This window comes from Thunnus thynnus, chromosome 23 (genome assembly GCF_963924715.1).
Source record: "Thunnus thynnus chromosome 23, fThuThy2.1, whole genome shotgun sequence".
NCBI classification, from domain to species: Eukaryota; Metazoa; Chordata; class Actinopteri; order Scombriformes; family Scombridae; genus Thunnus; species Thunnus thynnus.
In genome coordinates this window covers 15855929-15866775 of record NC_089539.1, presented here as the reverse complement: position 1 = coordinate 15866775, position 10847 = coordinate 15855929, and the positions used below count along the sequence as shown (strand labels likewise).

Here is a 10847-nt window from a genome sequence, read left to right as displayed (position 1 = left end):
TATCCCAAATCTAATGTTGACCTGCCAGCGCTGCCCTGCGTGAAGAGTTCAATCTCCATTGCCCAAATGTTCACTGTGTCAACAGCGACCTCTGCTGACAGTTTTTATAAAGTACACTTACACTGCATTTCTGTCTCCTACATTTGAACAGGTTGTGTGACAGAAAAAATGAGGTGTATTCAAAGAGGAGGTGAATGAACCCCACTGAAAATATGTGTAAATGTAAATATGTAAAAATAATGAAATAATAATTTAAACATTGATTACATCACTCATGTTGCCAGGTAACAGGAATGGGATCAAAACACACCACAGCCAGTGATGTCAGTGCAGGTTGTTGTGCAGGTTATTCACCTTAGTTGTGAAAAGGACAGCAGCCTCTTTTTATTTCTTCATTGTTAATGCATTCAATTGTTTTCTTTTAATGGGCGTGCTTTGAATAGCAGAATTGGGTGTTCATCTGTCCTTGTATGTGGCTTGGCAGAGCGAGCAAACAGGAATATCTCAACATGTGAGAATACACACACACAGAGCCACACACACACAATAACCACCCAAATATTAAATTAGTTGACCGATGTGGTCAATGTGCACCTCCTTCCAAGAGACCACAATTTTAAGATTTTTATCCACAGTCCTAATACAGATAACACACAGAATAAACACAGAAATAAACAGTTGTGAACTTTGGTTGTGTCAGGAATTTTATTTAATAACCTCTGCTGTTTCAAGATAAAAAAGCTATCTGCGTTATGTGCTAATAAATTATGTCTTATTATAAACAAATGTGACAAAAGTCAACCTGTAATGATGTCTTTTAGACCCAAACTTCCCAATATGTAAAATAGTTATAAAATAAATAGACTTACTTCCTTTTCAGATATCTAAAGGTATACGTAGCTTTCAAGACTGTGTTCTTAAAAAGAGCATTTAAAAAAAAAATCGTCATAAACTGCATGTAAATTTAGATTTGGGCTTGTTTAAAAAAAGTAGTAAAAAATGTTGGAAATGTTGATGAAAATCCTTCACCCAGACAGTTGAGGTGGACATGTTGTGTTCTCTTGTGTTCATTTGTACTGAATCAAATACTCTGGATATATTTGATTTGGATCAAAAATTACAAAAATTGTGGGATGTGTGATATCATCCACGCAACTGTCATGCAAGTTTTCAGAACATCCATGATCAGGTTTTAGGAAATGACGTTGTCCAGCGTTTGATTTTCCAGTTATCACCCGAGCTAAAAATATGGTCTTGGTTGGTGTACTTTGTGTTGGGCTGCCATGCGGTGGCAAAGGATCCGTGCTGCTCTCACTGTATTTGTCCGCATATGTTGCATGTCTTGCGAAATATATTCCTAAATAAAAACAAAGAAAGTCACATTAACTGGGGAAAGTCTGTTGAACAGATACGTACATTACACAAACAGTTTCATGTATTATTGCATTGTTGTTACTGCATCATCTAACTTACCTTTTCCAAGCATATGACCGTTTTGTCCAGCTAATCGTAAATCGAAGTTGTACTTGCAAATGCTGTCAACATTTCTGAATTTAGTCCCATGAAAGAGTCTTTTCTCTTGAATTTCTTGGACACCTTGAATCCTCATTAACTGTTTCTTTTTCCTTTGACACAAACAAAGAGAAAGACAATATTGCTTCCAAAGAAGTGGAGTGCCGGATGGGATGGAGAGAGCAAGACTCATAGACCTACATACCTACAAAATATTTCCCAAAGATCCAAATTCTGTATCCTGCTGATTGATACAATGGATCTGTCCAACAGCCCATCTTCCTTCACGTAATGTGCCACAGTCTGATACTCAGCAGTGAGCTCACTCAGTGGGGTTAACTGCAAAATATTTCAAAATACAAATAGGCATCCACTGTAACATGAAAACATACATGAACATTAAAGCATATGTATAGTGTAGTCTTTGAATTCCAGTGGCTTTGTCTGATTTTTTATGAACATAAACATACTGAAAGCAAAAAACTCCATTAGAAGCAAATGAAGGCAACTGAAAAATACAAATTGGGTTTTGTGACCTTAGAATTATGGTTCTATCTGATTTGAGCACAAAAATGTTATTCAAATGGCAATATTCTTTGACAAGTTAACATTTTGTCTGGTTTTATGTTATGCATAAATGGCACAGATAAAAAAAACAAAAAACAAAAAGGTTATCTCCAAAGTCATTCTTTAACTTTGTTAAAGGAGCTGAAAAGATCATGACATGTTGCTCAATTTAAAAACTTAAAACCTCAAAATTGACGATTTTATCAAAAACAGTATGAATGGCGCACGGTTATAAATGCTTGTTATGTTAAGAGTCATTTTAGTATAATTTTTTAACTTGGGTAAAGCTGGTTTTTACCATGAGCTACCATGCTAGACAGCTAGCTAGCTAATCTTAATAAATACACAGCTCACAGCACAGCTCATGAAACTGTTATCATGAATTAAATGTTATTATTTTTAACTCCAGTTACTGTGACTACAGTAGAGATGACATCAACGAAGACCAACATTTTAATATGTAGGAATATAAGATAAATTCAGGTTTCTAGCTGATTGCTGAATGAGATTTAATGCTAACTCTATGGTTCTCACTGGGATTGTTATGTGTCTGCAGACACACAGTGATGATAGTGACTGCATTCAGAGCTTAGAAACTGACATTGACAGTTTGCCCAAGCAAAAAAAGCAGAAATCATTATGGCAGCAGAATAATGGCCAGAATATCTCTAAGAGGGGGAAACAACAGCAGGCCAATTCAGTAACAGACTGAAAAAATGTAGAACAAGGGGAGAAAACATCCACAAATTAATAGAGAAGCACGTTAGAATGTATAGAAAATCTTTATAAGTGTTATCAAAAATCATCTTTTCAAAATCTTTAATGTGACCAAATATTCTCAATTCAAAATTGATGTCTGTCCCCAAATATCTTATATCATAACTACCTTCAGTAAGCTATATGATTTTGTGTATTAAAACAAAGTAGGACTAAACTGTGTACTTTTTTCAATAAAAAGTAAAGAGGTTTGATATTCTATATTTAAAGTAATAAAAGGGAACTTTACTGTATATCAGTTTTGCTATCAAGATTGTAAAAACTTTGAACCATCTCAAAACCACTCGGTTAGCAGACAGAACCTTATTATTCTGAGGTCACAATTAGCTTGACTGAACAGTTTTCCATTCATTTCTGTCATTATCACCTGATATGGAGCAGTGGAATCAACCATTTCCCAGAAGACAGGAGCAGCACTGAAGCAGGAGCAACTGTGGGAGGAAATCATTAACTATTCATTGAGCTGAAAGTTTCACTTTCATTTTACAAGAAACCAAACTTTGGACTTACTTATCTAGGACTCACTGTTGTGTAATATAACTCATCTGTTAAATTTATTTATTTTAAGCTTCATATTCACCTTCTCTGAAGGTCATAGCCTCGGTGGATCCTTCTTTGCCTTCCTGTGATGAGGTCAGTCTGTAACATTGCTGTTTAAGAACACAAAAAGCATCAATTTCAACCCTCATTACAGATAAATGAGAACTCTATATAAAGAAAATGTACTCAGATACCTGAGAAATCGAACTTGCTGTTACAGTTGAATGAAGATGTGTTTAAAACTGCTTTCGAGTTTAATTTGTAATATTTTTCAATATCCACACTCCTAAGTGGGTTATTTGTGTCATCCTGCAGGATGAACAGAAAACAGAAGGACAGTGATACCTCAGACAATCAGCTCTACGTGATATTTTGTAATGTAGTAGATTTTAAGAAATGTTTAAAACAAATTACCTCAAATCTGTGCCACCTTCCACAGTCTCCCAGGTAATACCAGCACCATGGGGTGTCTGATGTGTCCATTGATTCCATTTCCACCTCCCTGCACCACATTGTCCTGACAGAGATTAAATATATTACAGTAAAAGCTAAATCAATCAGCTATAAAACCTGCTGTCCTCTTTCTGATTTACTCAGGTGGCTATTAAAGTTGACATCTGTGTTTCTGACTCAGCTGAGTGTAACGTCATAGCCACACCTCTAGGGTTGGCTTACACAACCGGAAGAGCAAGTGATATCAGCAAAACATACTGTGTGGTATATTTACTTGCATCACAGGCCTTCCTCTGAAAGATGTTCTTCAATCAATAACCGAATAGATCTGTTGAAAAGTTTATTAGTTGTAACATGTGCAAATTACAGACACACACATATAGCTGCACACACCCTTTGCACGCACACACACACACACACACACACACACACACACACACACACACACACAGTTGTAGTGTTACGACTGAAGACACCGGGTTGCATTTATGACGAAATGCAAGAGTCTCTCAAGAACCATTTTTGTACTGTTGCACCACCTTGTGGCAAACTTGGTACTCTGAATCCTCCTTTTGTTATTCCACCTTTGCTCAAGAACACACACAAACATCATACAGTGAATTCAACACATGTACATAGCAAAGCAATATTACATTGTGTGGTTAATTGTCATTACAGTGCTATACATGTGCTGGCTACATTCATTTTTTGATCAATTTACACCAGGTGCAAAGAAAACCTGCTTATTCCTTTTTAAGAGAGATGTTAGCAGGTGGTGACATCACACTCGGATGATTTTAACTGGAAATGTTCAAACTGATTCGATTTTGGTTTGGGATGAACAAAAAGTCTTTTAAAAGACTAGAGTTAATGGTCAGAGAAGATACACAGAAACATATTGCTCAAGGACCACAATTGAATACAAGACATCACAACTTTATGTCACTGTGACACAATTACCGAGCCTTTCACAGAAAGAATAAAGTGCACTGATGCATGGTTTAAAAAAATGCAGAGGTAGAAGCGTTTTTTGGGGAATAAAAACAAAAGAATCCATGCCTACATAATACATCGTACCAGGTACACACAGATGTTTATGTCACTAAGTAAAAGATCACGGGGCTTAATGGGTAAGCATGAACATGGTTTTTGGTTTCGTCATCAGGAACTATGACTTGTAAATAAGCTCATGCGTGGCACTGTGTGGACGTGAGAGAAGGGCTGTGGCCGGTGGCAGGACATCACCTATAATCTACAGGCTGCAAGTTCCACTCTTATGTTTAACAACTGTGCACAGATATTCAACAAGCAAGCACATATTCTGCATTAAATACAAAACTTCCACTAAGACTGATTAAAGTAAAAGCAGATTTTCATTCAGTTTTTTCAGACTTTTTATAAGTCACAGAAAAAAAATCCAACCACAAGGTCCCGTCTTAGAATATACTGTACAGTAAACAAACTGTACACAAAGTCTGTATTGTCTTCTTGATTTTCCAATTCCTTAAAGGCACTTTAGATGACCCATGCTCCAGTTAGGCACCAGATCTAACTGAAAGAAAAAGCAAAGGTCCCTTTCACTCTTCTCCCTCTGTTCCATCCCATCATCTGACTTTGTATCCTAAATATTTCCATATTTGAGATCCAGCCTCTATAGTTCATGTTTTGATAAGAAAAAAGTTTGTGTTAGGCGTCAGTAGAACTCAATCAGATACTCTGGGTAAATCTGGTTGCTGTCAAAAATGACATAAATCTTTGGATTGGCCATATCGTCCACGCAACTGTCATAAAAGTTGGTGAAGCTGGCGTCCTTGGAGGGTGGTCTGCAGTACATAGGATGACCAACCGTGTACTCTCCGACAAGCACTCTGGCCAGGAACATGGTCTTATAAGGCGGCTCACTGGCAAATATTGGCGGGGCGAGTCCGTGTCTCTGTAAAGTGGTGTTGTGCTTCCCCGTGGTGTGACAGAATTTACTGGAGTATTTGGCATCCCGGGCAAAGTAGCTCCCTGGAAGAGAGAGGCGTGAGTTAAAATCTGACCAAAAAAAAAAAATGTTGTGAATAGTTTCATGATGTTGTATCACAACACAGATGGATCTACCTTTGCCATAAACATCGCCATGGCTTCCAGTCAGCCGCCAGTCAAAGTTAAACGTACATATAGCTTGTATGTTGCTGTGTCCTGTGCCATGAAACAGCATTCGCTCCTCAATATCCAATGTTCGCTTGACTTTTCGCAACTGTGTTTTCTTCCTTAGGGGAGAACCAAGGAATGACAACACAACACAGAGTACTGATCATTACCTCGTTACAGGATGAGTGTATTTTAAAGCCATCACCAAGGGCTACAGGGATATGCTCAAAACTTTGACTGATTCATTGTTGTTCTTAGATGTTGCAATAAAATCAATTAAAATGTGTTGGTAAAAGTGAGAATGCTCTAACCTTGGTTTCATTCTGTTTAATCATTTTAACAGAAGAAAAGCTTTGTCTGTGGTGGAAGCTGGAGAACTCGAATTGTATCAAATGCTACACATTTGTTCACCATCCCCATCTGTACAACTTTGCTGAATTTGGTTACCATGGAATATTACATTAAAGAGAGATGGCAGTTAATAAGTAGTATGGTGGTGTTTTACTAATAACCACAAGGTGGCGCTATTAGTGCCATGCTCCAATATGATGTGTACATCCTTATGGAGAAACTTATGTACCAAATTCCATTTTATTAAGACAACAGAATTGCAGAAATATCATGTTATAATGTTACTTTAGCACTCTCTCTGGGTAGAAGTGTATGAAATGTTACACACTTGCAATGTGTAATGTGACTGTGTGTACAACATTCCCAAATTTGGTTGCAATTGAATTTAGTATTGAGGAGCTGTGGCCTGTTAAGAGCATCAGCCCACGCCTTCAAAAATTTGGTAACCAATTACTGACAAACAGTGATACCCAAAAACGAACTCATAAGTTTTATTCAGGGTAATCTAGATATGATATGTACCAAGTTTGGTGAAAATTAGATGAAATATGTGCCAAAAGAAACAAAAGATGTGTTTACCAAAAAATCCAAAATGGTGGAAGGATTTTCCTGGCGCAAATGGGCGTGGCTTATATCAGTCGAATCAGCTTCATCGAAGGAACACACTGTGCAAATATTGTTTTGATAGGCCTCACGGTTCATGAGTTATTAGTCAAAAACATTCCTCCCATACACTTTCCATTATAAAAACTAACTGAATGAAAGCATTGTCCTGAAAAAGCTGAATGTTTTGATATTTGTAGGGCTGTAGTCAACCAAAGAAAATCTTGGTCGACCAAAATCGTAATAATCTTCAACTAATCGATTAGTGCCGGGGGGGGTAGTACGCAAACATACTCCTTAACGGAGCCACGCGACCAATAGTTTCCCAGGCAACGACACAGAGGTTGACTCACGTACTGGAACAGCACTGCTCAGAGACTCCCAAACGCTATCAAATATTAAAAAATATTTTTTTGGCCTTGCGGGGGTTCTCGTTGTGTCACTATGGAGAAACACAGATTCAGTAAATGGTTAGTATGTTCAGTAAACGTTCAGTAAACGTTGAGTACAGTTAGACCCAGCAGTCTCCATGAGGTTGGGCGAGTTCAAAGTTGTGAAAACAACGGGGGTGTTTTGAATACACCCCCGTTTTCACAGGTAATTTCTTAGTCTGTCCCTCCCGCCGCAGGAAATAATGGGATAATCCTGGAAAGCTGTTGATGAAGCACTTTTCTCCTTATGAAAATATCACGGAGATAATTCGACCAATGAGAATTTAGTCGGATGAGAGCATATAGACCAACTAATCAACCAGTCAACCAGCAGACTACAGCCCTAGATATTTGAATGGTTTCTGCAGCTGAGAGTATGCAGAAGTAGTTAGTGGCTGAAAAACGTATGGAAGAAAGAAGAAAGAATAAAGAGCTAAGATATATACACCACATAGAAAAAATAAAATACCCAAATAGACTATACAACAACTGTTTACCTGCAGAAAAACTCCCACAAGTCCAGGTTCTGAATCCTCTGGATGGATTTGATTGGATGATCCATGGTCCTTTCGTACAGTCTGGCTACTTCTTTAAACTCATACGTGTCTCTTCCGAGCTGGATGAGCTGAAACAAACCAGTCACACACAGGAACAGTGAAAGAAATGGTGAGCAAGTTAGAAAAAAATGAAAAAAGTGAAATAAAATGAATGAATGTTTTAATCAACCTTTCAACAGCACGTTTGGAATGAGATGCAGTGGATTATGGACAGTGTGAATGTGCTATTGAAATATCTGCAGGAACTGTGTCAGCAAAGCACCTGTTCATAAAAGAGCTTAAGAACATGTGACTCTTCTGAGGCAAAAGCTAACCCAATTCAGTGCAAATTAAGTGGAAACACTGTGTATATAACAGTAATGTGTGCAAAATATACACACTACATTATTTTACTTACCTGATAGGGCTCATCTGTATTGATTCTCTCCCAATGACAGGGAACAGGCAAGGCGAGGTTATCACAAATAAACCTGACAGAGATAGTGATGGAGAGAGGAGAGGAGTCAGTAATCAAGATATTACAGCATTATAAGAGTGATCGTATTTGCGTGATGTCAATACATGCTATCTAAAATGTGAAAAATGGAGACTTCTGTGCCTGATGAAGAAATCCTCTTTTCTCTTGCTCCTGCTGTTCTTGGAGAGACCAAAAATCAGGGTCAGCTCCAGGGCAGCTCCCTGGTGAGCTGATAGAGATTTGGGGTTTACCTCAAGGATTCCGAACATGGCAGATGCTTGACCTCTGACCTTTCTTTTAAGGCCTGCTCTCCTTACTCACAACCCCATACTGCTCTTTACTTTCTCTCTTAACATCTTTTCTCTTCTATATAAAGGGAAGAGATGAGGACAAAAAAAAAAGTTCTCTGAATTTTCAGTCTTACCTGAAGCCAGTTGCCGAGTGGAGGGAGCGTTTAATTGGCCGCTGCTTTCCTGTCGTTACATTTATCTGTCGCATAACTGGCAAGGAATTTAATAAAGATTAGAAATACAGGCATAACTTCTGAAACAGGATTAATTCTGACTCAAAATCCTCCAAGTTTCCTTTCATAATTCTGAGGGCTGACTAATCTTTGTCTGACAGAGTAGCTGTAGTATCACTTGAACTATGCAGTCATGCAAAAAAGTCGCTTTTCATCATCATCATACCTGAGAAGTCAAGCCTGTACGTATACTTTGCTGTGTAGAATTCCATTACGCCACGTTGGTTCCTGTTATAGCACTGCTCAATCTGAGCGCTGGTCACAGAGCAGGCTGCACTGGGATCAATCTGAGATTGAGAAAGATCAATTAATCTTGTGTTTAATTTATAAGCAGTGGTAATGAGTGGATAGATATTAACGAGGTGGATAGATTAATTCATAGTTGTGAGTGATGGTTTCTAGTCATGTTCCACTTTGTTGATAGTCAGAAAGGTAGCCTAATCTGCAACTATTTTGCTAATCAATTAATCCGTCATCTTTCAAGTAAAAATAAAACTGAACACTGAAAAATTCCAGCTTCACATTTGTGAGGATTTTCTGCTTTTCTTTGTCTCATGTGATAGTAAATTGAAAATTTTGGGGTTTGGACTGTTGATCAGACAAAAAAAAAGTAATTTGAAGACATTATCTTAAGCTTAAGGGAAGTGTGAAAGGCACTTTTCTGACATTTTATAGACCAAGTAATTGGAGAATAATAATAATCATCAGATTAGTCTATAATGAAAATACTTGTTAGTTGCAGCCCCATTCAAGTCCCCATTGCACATGTTTATATGCAGAGATAATGGGCTAATTTCCTGCATTTACTGACTATATACCAATTTTCATGCCCACCACAGACTGCACCCCGTAATTTTATCGATTCATTGACCTCAATCACAGAGGACATGCAAGTCTGTGACATTGCACTGATTCAGTTGGCACTAAAACTCGCAGATCCTTGGATCCAAATTGCATGAAGTATCACCGAGGGAGGGGCAATGGGCGGGAACATGCGGTACAAGGATGCGGTGTGCTGTTGTGTGTGTGTGTGTGTAAAGTTGTACTACCTCAAACATATGCCACACTCCACACTCAGCCAAGTAGAACCAGCACCAGTTGGGTTCTGAGGTGTCCATCTCCTCCATCTCTGCGGACTCCTCCTCTGACGATCTGATGGCTAACATAGCGAGATCTGAAATGAACAAGTGAAAAAAAACATAAAAACAACACGTTTAGGAGGTGGCAAGGTGGTGTTTTATTCGTCAGACGAACCCAACGTCAAGGAGATGTTTTTAAGCCATGGACGTGAGGGTATTTCATCCTGTAAACAAATTCAAAATAACACAGGAAACTGCCATATCTAGCTAGCTATCATTAACGGCTGCCGCACCCGACACTTGCTCAACTCTACGGGTGTCTTACCGGTTTTCAGCTTGTCTCTAACCGGGTCCTTGCCCTTATCGGGTTATAAATCCGTCAGGCATTTTGAATGAAGCACCAAAAATCACAGACTCGGAGTGAGAACGGATAACTAACGCAACATAACATCGTTTCCTATCTATGCGTTGTTTACTTTTACTTCCTGCTTCGTGACGCACCATACGTCAATGCGCCAATATGATGTAACTCCTCCCATTGACTTTGGAGCAGTATTCCCAGTGTTTGTCTTGTCAGGTAGACAAACTGTCCGCCTCACACATTAAAATGTTGGTTTATTAATAAACATTAAGTTGCAGGTAGTTAAGACACAAAAGCTTTTGGAATATAGAAATAGATGCCTGGTATACAGTGCGTATGATAGAAGTAGAGTATCAGGTAGTTGGGTAATAGAAAAGGTCGAAGGGGGGCATGTTTCAGCTTGCAACTCAAACAAGTTTTTTAGGTTGATTAAAAAGACAAAAATACAAAAACACACGCGACCATTGGTGGGGTGGGAATTGTGTTTAGTCGTTTGCAAT

General features: G+C 38.3%; 2 protein-coding genes across 2 annotated transcripts; both read right to left on the bottom strand.

Annotated features, from left to right (window-relative positions):
- Nucleotides 1-686: 686 nt before the first annotated feature.
- LOC137176034 (protein mono-ADP-ribosyltransferase PARP11) lies at nt 687-3909 on the bottom strand. Its single transcript, XM_067582062.1, has 7 exons — nt 3811-3909; nt 3591-3705; nt 3437-3506; nt 3224-3287; nt 1718-1851; nt 1474-1625; nt 687-1357 (listed from the first exon to the last, which is right to left on the bottom strand). Exons 1-7 carry the CDS (start codon nt 3907-3909, stop codon nt 1068-1070), a joined length of 924 nt encoding a protein of 307 aa, XP_067438163.1. The 3' UTR covers nt 687-1067.
- A 267-nt stretch (nt 3910-4176) lies between these two features.
- On the bottom strand, nt 4177-10514 carry LOC137176033 (protein mono-ADP-ribosyltransferase PARP11-like). The gene is made up of 8 exons (XM_067582061.1): nt 10312-10514; nt 9957-10081; nt 9074-9194; nt 8809-8884; nt 8325-8397; nt 7868-7995; nt 5953-6104; nt 4177-5859 (listed from the first exon to the last, which is right to left on the bottom strand). Exons 2-8 carry the CDS (start codon nt 10071-10073, stop codon nt 5543-5545), a joined length of 984 nt encoding a protein of 327 aa, XP_067438162.1. The 5' UTR covers nt 10074-10081; nt 10312-10514; the 3' UTR covers nt 4177-5542.
- Nucleotides 10515-10847: the final 333 nt, after the last annotated feature.

Excerpts from the sequence above, each read along its gene's own strand:
- LOC137176034 (XM_067582062.1), bottom strand. The coding sequence starts at position 3,909 with ATGTGGTGCAGGGAGGTGGAAATGGAATCAATGGACACATCAGACACC. Across the intron at positions 3,706-3,810 it reads GAAGGTGGCACAGATTTGAG|GATGACACAAATAACCCACT; the intron begins GTAATTTGTTTT and ends TTCATCCTGCAG. Across the intron at positions 1,626-1,717 it reads CTTTGGGAAATATTTTGTAG|GAAAAAGAAACAGTTAATGA; the intron begins GTATGTAGGTCT and ends TTTGTGTCAAAG.
- LOC137176033 (XM_067582061.1), bottom strand. The coding sequence starts at position 10,073 with ATGTTAGCCATCAGATCGTCAGAGGAGGAGTCCGCAGAGATGGAGGAG. Across the intron at positions 9,195-9,956 it reads GAGTGTGGCATATGTTTGAG|ATTGATCCCAGTGCAGCCTG; the intron begins GTAGTACAACTT and ends TCTCAATCTCAG. Across the intron at positions 7,996-8,324 it reads ATACAGATGAGCCCTATCAG|CTCATCCAGCTCGGAAGAGA; the intron begins GTAAGTAAAATA and ends GGTTTGTTTCAG.